Below are 14,367 nucleotides of genomic sequence, written 5' to 3'. Positions count from 1 at the left end.
ACCTATGTAGATCGAAGATACCCAGTATTTGCATATGGATATCTCTAGACTGGCTAGGACAGTGTCTGCATTGCTCAATGAAGGAAGCAGAAACAAGTTTAGTTCCTTCTTAGCAATTATACATGTTCGATTTTTATCGCTACCGGTATTATGCAAAAGTTTGAAACCCGGAGTGCTTAATTCACAGATCTTATTCATATTTATAATATTCATTGTAATATAAATTCTTAAAAACTTGAATCCATTTTTAAAAATTGAATAAGCCTCCTGTTCTTCCATAATGTCGGTGCATCATTTAGATGGTGCCGAAAATGTCCTTGGATTCCTAAACTTTTCTACCAAGGTTTTCTACACGGTTTCTAACTTGATTTTTATGTACCTACGGTCCGAGTAGCTGATCACGTTAAACACTTTGCAGTCAGAGACCCTAAACCTCCTTGTAAAATTGCTGAACGTCAAATCTAATACTTGATTCGGTGTCCGACACTCGAGAGTGCAATACTTTCCCCTGTTATGAACCACAATTTTTCCAGAAAGTATTCCATAAGGCTCTCACCTATCGGATTTGTGTCAGTATTAGCCCATAATTCATGATGAGGGTTAGCATCACATCCAGTAATGAAAATCCTATTCTCTCACTGTAGTATTTCACCAGTTCGATTACAATGCAGGGTGGTAGGATGATGACATCGTTGTGTAAAAAATTCGCCGATGAGTTCTTATAATAAGCACAGTTTGATCCATACCGCAAAAAAAAAAAATAATAAAAGGAAACACCTTATATCTTTTTTTTACCAAGATACACGTTTGTATTTTATTTCAATTTGCATAAAATGTTACATAATTCTTAGCCCCATTACCTTTCCCTTGTTCGTCCACGGATCCTGCACCAGGGCGATGTCTATTTTGTGCCTAAGTAAATGGAGGATAAGATTAGTAGAATCCAACTCACAATTATGCAGATTAACTTGAACCACTTTCAGGATCATTTACTTACTAGGACTGCCTTTAATTATTCCTCCACGTCCTTTACTGGTCTTACAATGGCGCTGCTAAGACCAACACTAAAATGGTGTCCGTTTGCATCACGTGTTAACGTCGTTTAATCGGGCTCAAATTTTGGCTATCCCAATATTTGGAAAGGGAATTCGTTTTGTGGGGTTAAGGAGAATGCTCCTAGTGGCACCAGGTCGCGCTTTCGAAGCTAAAGGCTGGCGTAACTCGGTTTGACTCAGCGACCAGCGGCACGTGTTAACGTCGTTTAATCGGGCTCAAATTTTGGCTATCCCAATATCTGGAAAGGGGATTCGTTTTGTGGGGTTAAGGCGAACAAGATTCCGACATTTTTTTGCCCCATATAAGTTGCGGTCACTCTAGTATCATGTTGGGGTTGTAACAACGCTTTTTCCCACAGTGTATCAACTGTTTACATTGCTTTTACAACGCTTTTCCGATGGTTTTTTTCTAACTGGATTTTATGTCCCTGCTACACAGAATTTTGCCAAAGTAGGGTGCTTCCTGGCGTATTTTCTCAGAAACCTCAAAAAGTAACCTACCGAGTAGTTTCCAGTGTTATATACTCGTATTATTCCATGCACTATGCAGCAGCATAAATTAAAAACTCGGAATATTGTAACACTCTTTTTTTCTTATGGCAAAATATTGAAATTTTTATGGTAGTTGTAAATGTTTTGTCCGATACTGTGTGTTAAGTTTTTGTAGCAGACAGTATGTAGACATCAACCTTTAAATTTAGTGCTGCCGTCAACGAATAGCCGCTATTTTCGCTCATTAGTTAATGCGGCATGAAAAAAAGAAACTCATTAAAAAAATTATAACAAAACATTTATTTCCAGATATTGACCTGATGTAAAATAAATACGAAGTGAATAGTGTTGAAAGGATACAAAATAAGCGGAAAACGTTAATATGAGTAGCTTTGAAGATGAAAATTTCAGCGAATGCAAAGAAGAATACATACAAGAAAAAAATCAAGAATTAACCTATCAACAATCACAAACAATTAATGAAAATCCAACAGCAACAACATTAGAGACTATCAATATTGTGGAGAGTAATCATATTGTTAAAATAACTGAAGAAAATAGAAACAGTACAAAACAAATCGAAAATACGAATGCGGGACTTGCAAATGTCCATAGTAATACATCCAACATTGACTTACCGAAATCGAATTTGCCCCAGGTATCATCTGTACCTGGTAAGTGTACCGATGATGTAGAACAATGGCAAAAAGAAAATAACTACCCACAAAAGAATGCTGCAAGCAATATCGATATTGTTAAATTACATAATAATGGACAAAAGAACGTGTGTGATAATATATTGATACAACCAGCATATCAGTCTAGTAACAACTACGTTAATGCAAATATTCCACTCTCGACAGAATTATCGTTACCGTCGTTGCCACAGGGCGTCAGCTCTAACTTGGATGACTCTCTAACAGAGATGCAAAATAGTACAAAACAACCAACAACAGATACGTCAGTTATATATTACAACAGCTTAATAAAGTCCAGCACTGCTGGTGTCATAGCTTCCCCAAACATGGTACGAAAATCTTCGGATGGTTCTGTTTCGCTTCCCCGTCGCGTATCATTTCCAAAAAGCGACAATGAGTTAGTAACTGGTTACTTAGAACCGGCGAATCCTTGGGAGCATGGTAAGTGTAACTAAAATAGCACTACAAAAGTAAAAAATATTTATATATAAGCAATATTTAGTATTCTCACATTAACCCTCTTGTCTTCCACAAAATAGTTCAGTATTTCTTTAAATTTGCAAATTTTACTACAAATGCGTTCATCATGAACTTCGTATGTCACTAAAGACATTCTTGCAATTTTGAACTCCAATTTCTCCTTGAAACTACAAATTTTTCTTTAACAAGTTGAAAAACTTAATTATGTCTAATAAATTTTCTTGAATTTGACGAAAAATATTTACTTATTTTAATGACAAAGGCGTGATGCCAGCGTTTGTAATACTGTTTAGTTAAAATTTTCTAAAAATGTTTAAAATTTCCTAAAATTAACAGAAAGTTTTCCTTCTGGTAGGTTCACTGTTTTTTCAGTGTAAGTAGCAAATTCCAATCAATTTAAAAATAATAGCTGACAGACACCGCAAAATAAATTTTCGTGCGTATCTTCCTAAAGTACGAATCATCGATCTCTCCGTTCTCAGTACCTTTTCTCTTTATGTTCGCTCGGTCAGTGTTTGCTCACCCAGAAAAAAGTGACCCCTTCTTTAAGTTAAAATGAACTCATGGTGAAGAAAGTTAAACTTCGTATAGCACCAAATACATTTTTATTTCTTTGAACGATGTGATTTTCGTAGAAATTATGTACGATGCATTCCATATATAAGTTAAAATTTTCCTATATTTATGTGCCACTATACTACAGAATGAAAAAACATTACTGAATTGAATTCATATATGGAATGATTTTATTAAACTTTTTTCATTCAATTGGACAAATCTTACATATTTTTGGTAAACCTTTTACTTCAAAATTAGGACTGCTTACCTTCGTTTTTAAATACAGTTTTGTTTATTTATATAGGCATTTTTTCTTAAATAAAAGACATGTTTTATTAATATATTAAATATATGTATTAAGAATTAACAGCATCGACTGGCCTTGAAATATTAGTTTATTATTCCACTATTTCCAATTTCCATGTAAAGTTACTTAAAACGTAATGCTTTTCTTCTTCTTGTTCATTTCACTTTTAATAAGATGCTGCGTAACGATTTGTCCTCCTTTTACAATTTCAATACCTGCAAATATAAAAAATCATAAACCAATTTTTTCACAAAAGGTTAGCGTCACTGTATGAATGGTACCTGATAATTGAAGATTCCAAAATGAAGACGAATGAGGGGGTTGTTATTCTGTTGCTATTTTCTTTCTTTATACACCAACACAGTGATGCCATGCGTAGGGAAAAATCCTTTTTTGTAGGGATTTTTTCCTAAAATTACATCGGTAGGAAAATGACAGATTTTTCATTTGTTTTTTACAAATGTAGGGAATTTCTCCAATTTCCATAGTTTACTACATTTTGCAACAAGAAGAGTACTTTTCCTTAATATTCCAGATATTTGAAGATCCAAAATATATGGTAGTCAAAGCTTCAACTAATGGAATACGCGATTCACCGTTAACGATGTTATTGTAATGATTTTATTTAGAAAAGCTCAAAAGATGTTTTTGCATTGGTATTTAATTACAAATGTGTAAATAGATTTCATTTTCAGGAATAAACGCTTCCATTATGGTTCATAAACAGATGATGGCTTTGTCAACTTGATGCCTCTCAATATTTTATAACACAAAGATCACTTGCAGTGCATACGCGGATTCGTGTATATAAATGTAGGATTACATATTATTACAATACTTATAGCCTATTGGACAAGAAGATTAAGGAAATTAGTACTATTAAGTTACTGAAAAGAACTTGTTCAATAAGCTCGAATAAGTATTGTAATAATAGGGCTGTTTTCTTTTCGCACTGGATATCCTAAGCAGTCACGGACTAAAAGAAAACAGAGTACACGTTTATCCAGGACATCTCGAATAATATGCAACCCTGTCATCAGCTGTTTGAAAAAAATCACAGAAAATAAGTAAAATCTTGCGTTTTTAATGTATGAAATGCTCCAATTAGTAATAAATATTTACTGCTGCGATTATTTATGACACTGTACTATTTAAAATTCTTGTTTTTCGATAAATTAGTCACAACAAAGTGCTATTGTGAATCGAAGAAGCGTCACTTTATCAAAATACAATCTGGCAACATCGGCGCGACTTGCACTGATGAGATGTTCTGGATAGAACACCAGTGCAACGATGTTCTGGATAGCCCATACAAATGTTGCGTCCAGTGCTAAAAGAAAACAGCCCTAATATGTAGTTTAAATGACTTGGACATTAAACAGTCCTGCATTGGCGTCAGGCTAACATAAAAATAGTAAATGTAGGATTTTTATTCCGGAATATCTTCAAAAACTGCTTTACAACTGTTACATTCACAACAGTTTTTAATGTTTTAGAAAAATGTCGTCTAGTGAAGAAAATAACATAAAACCATTCCAACAAAATTTAGAAAATAGCTTTTTTGACCAAATTGGCTCACTGTTGACTTAAAGGGTTGGCTAGAGGCGGTCGAAAATGACGATTTTAAATACCAATGCTTGTGGAAAGTTCGTAATTTGTAGAAATCTGACCTGAAGAAACACGCGGCCATTAAAGTCCACAAGAAAAATGTTGGTAGTGTTAAAAATGAGCAATGATGTTGCAATGTTCGAAATCCGAATAAAAATGTCATATTATTGAACATTTGGTCCCTTTATTGACGGATATAATATTGACTATTAATTTTAAAGAAATTGAACTCAATATAAACGTAGGGAATTTTCAAAAAACTTCCTGGCATCACTGCACCATCACGAACATTGATAGACTTATTGTTTGTTATTTATGTTCAATAATTTTGAAAAAAAAAAAAACGAAAAAATTTCTCACAAATTTAAAATAATAAATATTTTATTTGTTATTTATTATATTGTTTTACTATATTATTTTTTAAAAAATCTCTCCGTATACCATAACAACGCGATTCAAACTAAAAAAACAACCCACGCGCAAACATATCGATTACATCGATGACAGGTATCGATTACAGGTAGATAAAAGAAATATAGGAAAATTTCCTATATGCTAAATATTTTTTTATGCCAAGTGTTATTCGTATGTATGATAAGCTTTCTATAATAAAAGAGTTCAGTGTTATCGTTTTATAAGAAATTTTACTAAATTTGAGGAAACTTGGTTTTAGTTCGGGGTTTGTTTAATTTTACGAATGCTTTGTTATCAGTGAATAAAATTTTCTTGTTCAGTAGTAAATTCTTATACCCAGCGAAGAAAACAGCATTAGTAAATTTCCATGCCTTATTCTAGTTAATGAATTATTCCTAACTGCTTTCAGTTTAGGATTTTTTACTGAAACAAGTAAATTTTATTATTTCACACAAAAATTTAACTTAATGGAAATAAAATGGCTAAACTAGATTGATAAACATTTTTTCCTTTAGTTTCGAAGGCACTTTTTTCTGGGTGTTTAATAACCATATGTTTTTATGAATAATATGGCCAACAACTTTTTGATCAGAAATGTTAACGTAGGATATCAGTTTAGAAATGAGGTCTGCTGGATCCCACGTCAGTTGTATTGTTAAAATTAAACCACCTCAGCTACAGGGGGTTAAATTAGTTTTTAAACTCCTCTACTAAGTTTAAATCCAACAAATGGTACTAACATAACTTCAAACATTAAATAACAATTAGTATTTTTTGATTATGCAATAACATTTGTGAACAAGTCACCCTTTTTAATATATGACCCATAACAAATAGTAATTTACACTATTTTAACCCTTTCACTACCGATGTCCACTTAGAAGGACATTCGAAAAAGACACCAAATTCTATTTTCCCACTTAGTTTCGATTTATTTCTCGATGTTATTTTAAAGTAGATGCTTTAATCTAAATAAGCTATAAATATTGTCAATATTAGTGAGGTCTAATATACATTTGTATAAACTTCTTTAACAATCAACGAAAAATACGAACATTTGAGACTGTGTGTTTCTAGTAAATGGACATTTATGCAAAAACTATAGCTGATACTTTTACGGGTTCTTTTTTGTATTTTTTTCTCACACTTTATAAGATATTATAGGTCAAATGGTCTTATTTTCGTAAGACCGTTTGGTCACAATTCAAGAATCAGGTTTTTAGAACAAGCTCATATAGCTCTTTTGCAGATGAGTTATATGGTGAAGTTTGGACTTTCTAAGAAGATAATGCTCCCATCCATGTTGCACGCCCCACAAAAAACTTTTTTAAGTCTCCTGGTATACCTTTACTGGACTGGCCAGCGCTAAGTCTCTGGGGCATATTATCCGCTAAGATATTTGCGAAGTCCAAGCAATATACAACACCCAAAGAACTAAAGTCTGCAATTACGGCAGAATGGGGAAAAAATCGATATGGCAAATCTGAAAACCTTGGTATGTTCTATGCCTCACCGATTACAGCAAGTTCTAATAAACAAGGGCAATACTAACTTTATCGTATTAGTTAATCAAACTATCTTAATTTTATTTTGATATATAGCTAAAATATAATTTTGCACATATAAATATTTTCTAAGACTAAAAATGTAAGTATGTATTTTCTGTCAAAGCAAACGTTAAGTAAAGATTTAGTTTATGTATTTTAGTAACGTACAAAAGTTTAAATAAAATACGAAAAAAATGTTTTCAATAAAAGTTCTTTATAAGTCTAGAACATAAATTTACACGTGGCACACACTGAAAAAAATATTTACGTGATATTAAAGATTACGCAACCTAAATTTTAGGATGCGAAATTTACAAAATATTAACGACAAATTTCTTCAAAACAATGAAATTTTAATTAAAATAAAGTTTATAATCTCTGCTACAAAAATTTTCATTTAATTTAGGACACAAATTTTGTAAATTTGCGTCCTTCCGTTAAAGCCGCATGTCTTTGAACTAAGGCTAACTTGCCTTGAAGTAAAGAAACACTTTTTTGATTTAAAGAAATTGTCCTTAAATTAACTGAAATATTGAAACTTTAGATTTAAGAAAAAACGCTTCAAATATAGGCTATGACTTATTTTGAGGATTTAGCGTCTTTCGTTTAAAGTTTTTTTTGGAATTGAAAAAACCATTTTATACTTTGAAGTATCCGTTATAATTTGGATTTTTAAACTGGCATTTGTTTGTACGTGAGTACCTTAATTAATAAACCGCGAAAAGAGAATGAAAATTTGATAAATAAGATATGTATCCTGATTTGAATTTTATTGGTCCTAGATTTAAAGCCAGATAGGCCCCTAAAAATTTATTTATTTTAAAGAAGACGCATTTTTGGCTCGGACTCAATACCAAAATCCTTAAGGGAAGGTCAACATCTTTGGATCCAAGTAAACTTTTCTTTGAGTGCATACAATTTTTTTACGGGGGTAGTAACTCTTTAAGCTTCATTTGCGTATAATTGTTCCTCCTTTTTAAGTTCCTTTAGCTAACGTACACAACAATTATTAAAGTGCCCCAGAAAAATCCCCAAACCACAGCTTTATCCCAGCCAAATCCCCATATCCCCAAAATCAAAAGAAAAAAAAAACATCCCCAACCACGAGAAAAAATCCCCAGTTTGGGGAAAACCGCCCCTAATCTGTCAACACTAGGACAAAGTGAAATGTAAAAATATAAGCTTAAGTTTTTTAAATACAGGGCGGTTCAGAAACTTCTTAGTCCAACGCTTTTTAAATACGGGGGCGGTTCAGAAACTTCTTAGTCCAACGCTTTTCTAGCAATTCTATCCCTTGATCAAAATAGTTTTCCTCAAGGTCTTCAAAATAGTGGTTTACAACTGTATTGCATCTTCATTTGAGGTAAAACGCTTGCGGCCAAAAATACTTCCAGTATAGGTATCATCGTGAAACTTCGGTCACGGCTTTATAATTATGTCAGGACTATTTAATGATAAAATTGGATTGATTGATGACGTTTTGGTATAGCCCTCCATATAGACCGATCTCCCGATTTTACTTCTTGGACTTCTAGAAACTGTATTTTCTATCCGATTTGGCTGAAAATTGAAATCTAAAGGTATATTAGGACCAAAAGTATGTGTGCTAAAAATGGTGTGTATCGGTCCATGTTTTGGTATAGCCCCCATATAGACCGATCTCCCAATTTTACTTCTTGAGCTTCTAGGAACCATAGTTTCTATCCGATTTCCCTGAAATTGGAAATCTAGAGGTATTTTAGGACCGCAAATAGGAGTGCCAAAAACGGTGTCTATCGGTCCATGTATTTATATAGCCCCCTTATAGACCGATATCCCGATTTTACTTGGGCTTCTAGAAACCGTATTTTCTATCCGATTTGCCTTCAACTTCAAATACAGAGGTATTTTAGAACCACAAATAGGTGTGAAGAAAATGATGATTATAGGTTCATGTGTTGGTATAGCCCCTATATATATATATCGATCTTCCGATTTTATTTTTTGGGCTTCTAGAAAACGTACTTTCTATCCGATTTGCCTAAATTTAAAATCTAGAATTATTTTAAGATCACAAATAGATGTAACGGAAATGAGGTGAATCAGCACATGTGCTGGTATAGCCCACGTACAGACCGATCTACCGATTTTACTCCAAGGGCAGTAGTTTTTATCCGATTTTCATGAAGTTGTAAAACAAGCAAGGCATATTAATTAAAGGTAAAGTTACGAGCAAACGTGTGTACACCCCATGATATTTAGTAAGTCAAACTAAAATGACAGGTCACTTAAGTTGACATTTTGTGTATGTGTAGTGTTGTTGTATTGTAACACAATGTAAATAAAAGCAATATTTATGTACACAAAGAATGTAAACAAACCTACTAAACGTAAACAAAGCCTTTGACAAGATGAATGTCGATATTAGTCACCTGATTGCATGACTTTACCTCTTTAATATGCCTTGTAAAACAAGATTGTTTTGAAAATTCGCCCTATTTTCATCGATATATTTTGAACCACTTAACTTATCACAAATTTTATTTTACACGTTTGTTTGACATCTCAATACCTTGCATTCAAGTACAAACAACGATATACCCGGACATTTCTAGCTCGAGGTATAATTTGTTTTTTAGCGAAAAAAGTCAGAGAAACTAAAAATAACGGGATATCTCAAAAACGGTTTCATAAACAATTTTTTAACCTTCATTTTCGAATTCAGCAGATCAAAATACATAAGAAAAGTACATTTTCAGTGTAAACTAGTGGTAACAAACACCACACAAAAATTCATATTTGGATATAAAGAAACAAGACAAGACAAAAGAAAGCAGCTGATTTTTATCAATTTGGAATCTTGAAATATTAACTAATAAATCACAAAAAATCCCATTGGAGACTTCAGGGGTGAACACAACTAAAACTCTACATAAAATTTACATATAAGAACGAACACGAAACAATGAGACTGAGAAAATTTGATTTTATAACAAATTTAAAACAAGTTTTATATATTTTTTTATTTTAAAATATAGTTAATACCATTTAGTTCAATATTCATTTCGATTTATTTCGATATAATTGTTTTTTTCTTTTGTTTTATTTATTTAAAAGTGCACTTCATGTTATACTTTTTCACACTTCAAAAACCAGCTGCTTACTTGCTCTCTCTTTTGAAGCCGTTCTTAAAGAGTACAGATGGAATAAAACAAAATACAAAACAAATACACATTGTAAAACCTAGTTTGCATAAGAAACAGTGGTGCCACACTTTTTGACAAATTTCTAACTTTTATTTTTTATTTTTGGCCAAAGGGATCGACCACTGTGCAGCTGATTGAATTGTTTTTGCCTTCTTTGGGGCATTTCATCCAGCTTCAGTCCATTGTTTGGATTGCTCTTTTGTCTCTGGAGTATAGTGGTGGATCCATGTCTCATCAACAGTTATGAAACGACGCTTAAAATCCATTTTATTTCGCTTAAAACGATCCATACAAGCTTGAGAAATGCTCATTCTTATGCGTTTTTGACCGACTGTTAACAAATGCCCGATAAACTTTTTTTATGTAAATATTTAATGACAGCATGCATTTCTAAATTTTCCATTGTAAAAAATTGCGGATGCGTCGTTTTTGAACACCTGTTTCAATATAAAGGAGTTGCCAGATCGAAACAAAATTTAACATGTATTCATAACAGAGATGGAAGTTTTCAAAACACTTCACTGTTTTCTGTTTATACCGCGCTTTTTGTGCTAGGCTAAGAAGTTTCCGAACTGCCCTCGTACTAAAAATTTTCGTGAGTATTGAAACCAACAAGTACAGTTTTCTATAATCCTTAGTAAATTAAAAAAATTGATTTAAAAAGAAATTGATTCTGAGCGACCCATTATCTTTAATAAAAATCCCGATCTCATTACGTCAAATGTTGTATATGTTTTCCAAAGTTTCTTTTATTATGGATACTATGTTTGGTAAGTAAATTGTATTTGACGTTAACAAAATTTGTCATTCCTTTCGGGTTTCTATTGATAAAAATTAGATAACGATTCATATATTGTTTTATTTCTAGATTTGTAAAAACGGAAGCCACCATGGTGCACTGGTTAGCGTACCCGCTTTTCATACAGTGGGTCATGGGTTCAATCCCGGTTTCGAACAAACAACAAAAAGTTTTTCAACAACAAAAAGTTTTTTATGTTGTGGTTTTTAATTGGCGATGTTATTCACATCAAAAGCCAGGGAAAGAACGAGCGATGTAGACGCAAAAAAGGAATACATCTGTCCTTAAAGTATGTCCGTGAAGTTAAAGTTAACTTTATCTTAGCGGAGACAAAAACCGAACTATGTTCAGTTGCTACAACAGTTCAGCTAAATCATGAACATAGCTCAATTACGTATGAAGGAAAATTAATATTAAATAAAATTATTAATTTTTAATGCAAAACATCCTGTAGGCACAAGAAGCTAAAGCAATTTAATAGAAATATGTATAAAGTGCTGAAAAAAATACAAAGATTTATTGAAAATCCCACAGAGTCGGCGAAAATTGGACTATAAACCTGAAAGCTAAAATTTAGAATTTGGGTCACTGTGCCAAAAATCGGCATGGGGGGATTTACCAAGTAGTGGTGGAGACAGCTCTCCACGAGTAGAATACGAATCTGAAATCAGATTATTCAATTGGTTAACAGTTTTTGAGAAATTTCGGTCTTATGTTGAAATTCAGATTTTGGGTCGATTTTAGTATTTGGGCCACTGTGCCAAAAATCGGCATGGGGGATATACCAAGTAGTGGTGGAGACAGCTCTCCACGAGTAGAATACGAATCTGAAATCAGATTATTCAATTGGTTAACAGTTTTTGAGAAATTTCGGTCTTAAGTTGAAATTCAGATTTTGGGCCGATTTTAGTATTTGGGCCACTGTGCCAAAAATCGGCATGGGGGATATACGGAGTAGTTGTAGAGACAGCTCTCCACGAGTAGAATACGAATATTAAATCAGATTATTCAATTGGTTAACAGTTTTTGAGAAATTTCGGCCTTAAGTTGAAATTCAGATTTGTGGCCGATTTTAGTATTTGGGCCACTGTGCCAAAAACCGGCATGGGGTTGTCTAAACTGTTTCACCGCAACGTGAAACGCCGCTCGAACTCGATTATAAAAAGGAGGATCCGTGTTATTGAGCTAAACATGGAATCGGGCAGAACTCAGTTATAAGCGAGGAGTTGCCCACTGCGGTATCGCAATGGACTGAATAGTAGAGGTGTGCACGTGACGCGAAATTGTCGTGACTCACGAAATTTTTTTGGTAATGGCGTGAGCGTGATTAACCAACCAAATGTCGTGCGTGAGTCACGAAAATAACATCGTCGTGAGTGTGCGTGAGTAACGAATTTCGGAAAAACACGCTTACGAGTTGAATTCATTTATAATTTTAGTGACACCGTAAGTGTTAATAGTTTTATAACGCTATCGATTTTAATCATACTCATATTTTCAGTCAGGTTCTATATGTAAATTATTCATAAAATTATTCGTGAGTCATGAGGTTTCTCGCGAGTCAAGACATTTTTCGTGAGTCACGACATTTAAAAGATTTTCGTTCATGAGTACAAAGTTTCTTTTCGTGAGGGTGTGTAAGTGTGCATGAATAAGATTTCACCCTCGTGAGTGTGCGTGAGTAAAATATTACTCACGTGCCAACCCCCCAGCTGAATAGTTTGAATGAGCCTAAAATAACGGACTATCACTAAACCTTACATAAACCTTAATATAGCAGAATAGTAAAAATTCACCTTAAATGTGGTTATATTCTTCTTTTAATAAAATTATAGCTTTTTTTGACAATTTTTATTGCAACTTAAATGAAAATGATTCAAAGCAACCCCTAAACTTCCTTGTATTGTGCAATACAATTCCTATAACTATTTACTAATTGGGTTATATACTTAATTTTATTGCAGATTGCCTTAACGGTGTAATATTTCAGCCTAAGAAGAGTCCAAAGAAGAAAAACAAACGAAAATATTCCTTGGACAACACTCCAACTAAGCTGCCAATACCTCGTAAATTGGGTTTGATGATTCACATATTTAATAAATGTAGAAGTTTTTGTATTAAATGATTTATTTTATTTCAAAAATTAAAAAATGACAAAGTTTTCTGCTAGGACAACAAACATTCGTAGCTGTTATAGCAGGAAAATGTTAGCTATTTCAACTAACGCAGTTCCCTATTTCAGCAGCGATGTTTGTTAAAAACTTTTAGCAAACACGTTAGCTAATTCAGCAGTATTTGTTTACTATTTCCGCAGTTAAAAATGTTTGATGTTTTAACTAACGGATGTTTGCTGAAACAACTACATGCAACTGCTTTCCCTTCTTCAGCAAACAAAAACTGCTGTTTTAGCTAACATTTTTGCTGTTATGAATAACAACGTTTTTTGGGTGCATGCACGGACGTAAAAGACTGTTTTTCATACGATTGCACCCAGAGAAATGATTGGTTGGAATTTGATTACGGCAACAATTTGATAGTCGAGACTCGCAATTTTTAATAGTGAGCAATAACTCTTAGTTATTTCTCTTTATAACCAAAAGATGGTACACACGACCAAATATTGGCCGTTATTTATATATGGAAGTAAGCAACCATTTTAAGTTATTTCACCCTGTTGTGTTAACTGATTTATTTTGCCAATGTACTACCATACCCAACTGAAGGTCTATGTAGCAAATAAGTTGGTTGTGTTAATAGATTTGATAGTTATACATTGAATTTGTTGCTATGGACGACGTGTATATGACAACAAATACATAAGTTTTATTTTTTGTCTCATAAATATATGAATAAAATATATTTTTTGTCTCATAAATATATGAAACTGCAAAATTCAAATTTTTGTGAATATAATTCTATTTTTGTAACATTCTGCCCCTCAAAAAACATTGTAAGTTAAATATGTATATATTTTTCATTTCGAAAGCTGCATTCTTAAGTGGCAAGTTAAACACCAAATTATATTAATACCACTCAATCTTAACCTTTTCACGCATTTTTTCAACTCGTTTGGTTTTTTTGATACTGTGGATTTGTGACTCCAATCTAATGAAATATATAATCATGTAATGCGAATACATTTAAAAAGAGCGCAGTATTTGGTCTATGGCAAATTTCCGAACATTTTAATTGCAAACAAATTGGTTTTGTAAGCAATTTGTTTG

At 32.9% G+C, this 14,367-nt stretch overlaps 1 protein-coding gene across 2 annotated transcripts in view; it reads left to right on the top strand.

Annotated features, from left to right (window-relative positions):
* The first annotated feature begins 1,859 nt into the window (after positions 1-1,859).
* LOC142225680 (uncharacterized) overlaps positions 1,860-14,367 on the top strand; it is an 85,494-nt gene continuing 72,986 nt past the window's right edge. The window contains exon 1 of one of the 2 annotated variants that reach the window (XM_075295507.1): positions 1,860-2,686. In XM_075295507.1, coding sequence (XP_075151622.1) covers positions 1,930-2,686 — 757 coding nt within the window. In that variant the 5' untranslated portion in view covers positions 1,860-1,929. Of the gene's footprint in view, positions 2,687-14,017; positions 14,094-14,367 lie in introns of those variants that run through there. The other variant, XM_075295508.1, reaches the window with a different exon arrangement.

Source organism: Haematobia irritans, chromosome 2, assembly GCF_050003625.1.
Source record: "Haematobia irritans isolate KBUSLIRL chromosome 2, ASM5000362v1, whole genome shotgun sequence".
Taxonomy (NCBI): domain Eukaryota; kingdom Metazoa; phylum Arthropoda; class Insecta; order Diptera; family Muscidae; genus Haematobia; species Haematobia irritans.
This window is presented reverse-complemented; position numbering and strand designations above follow the sequence as displayed.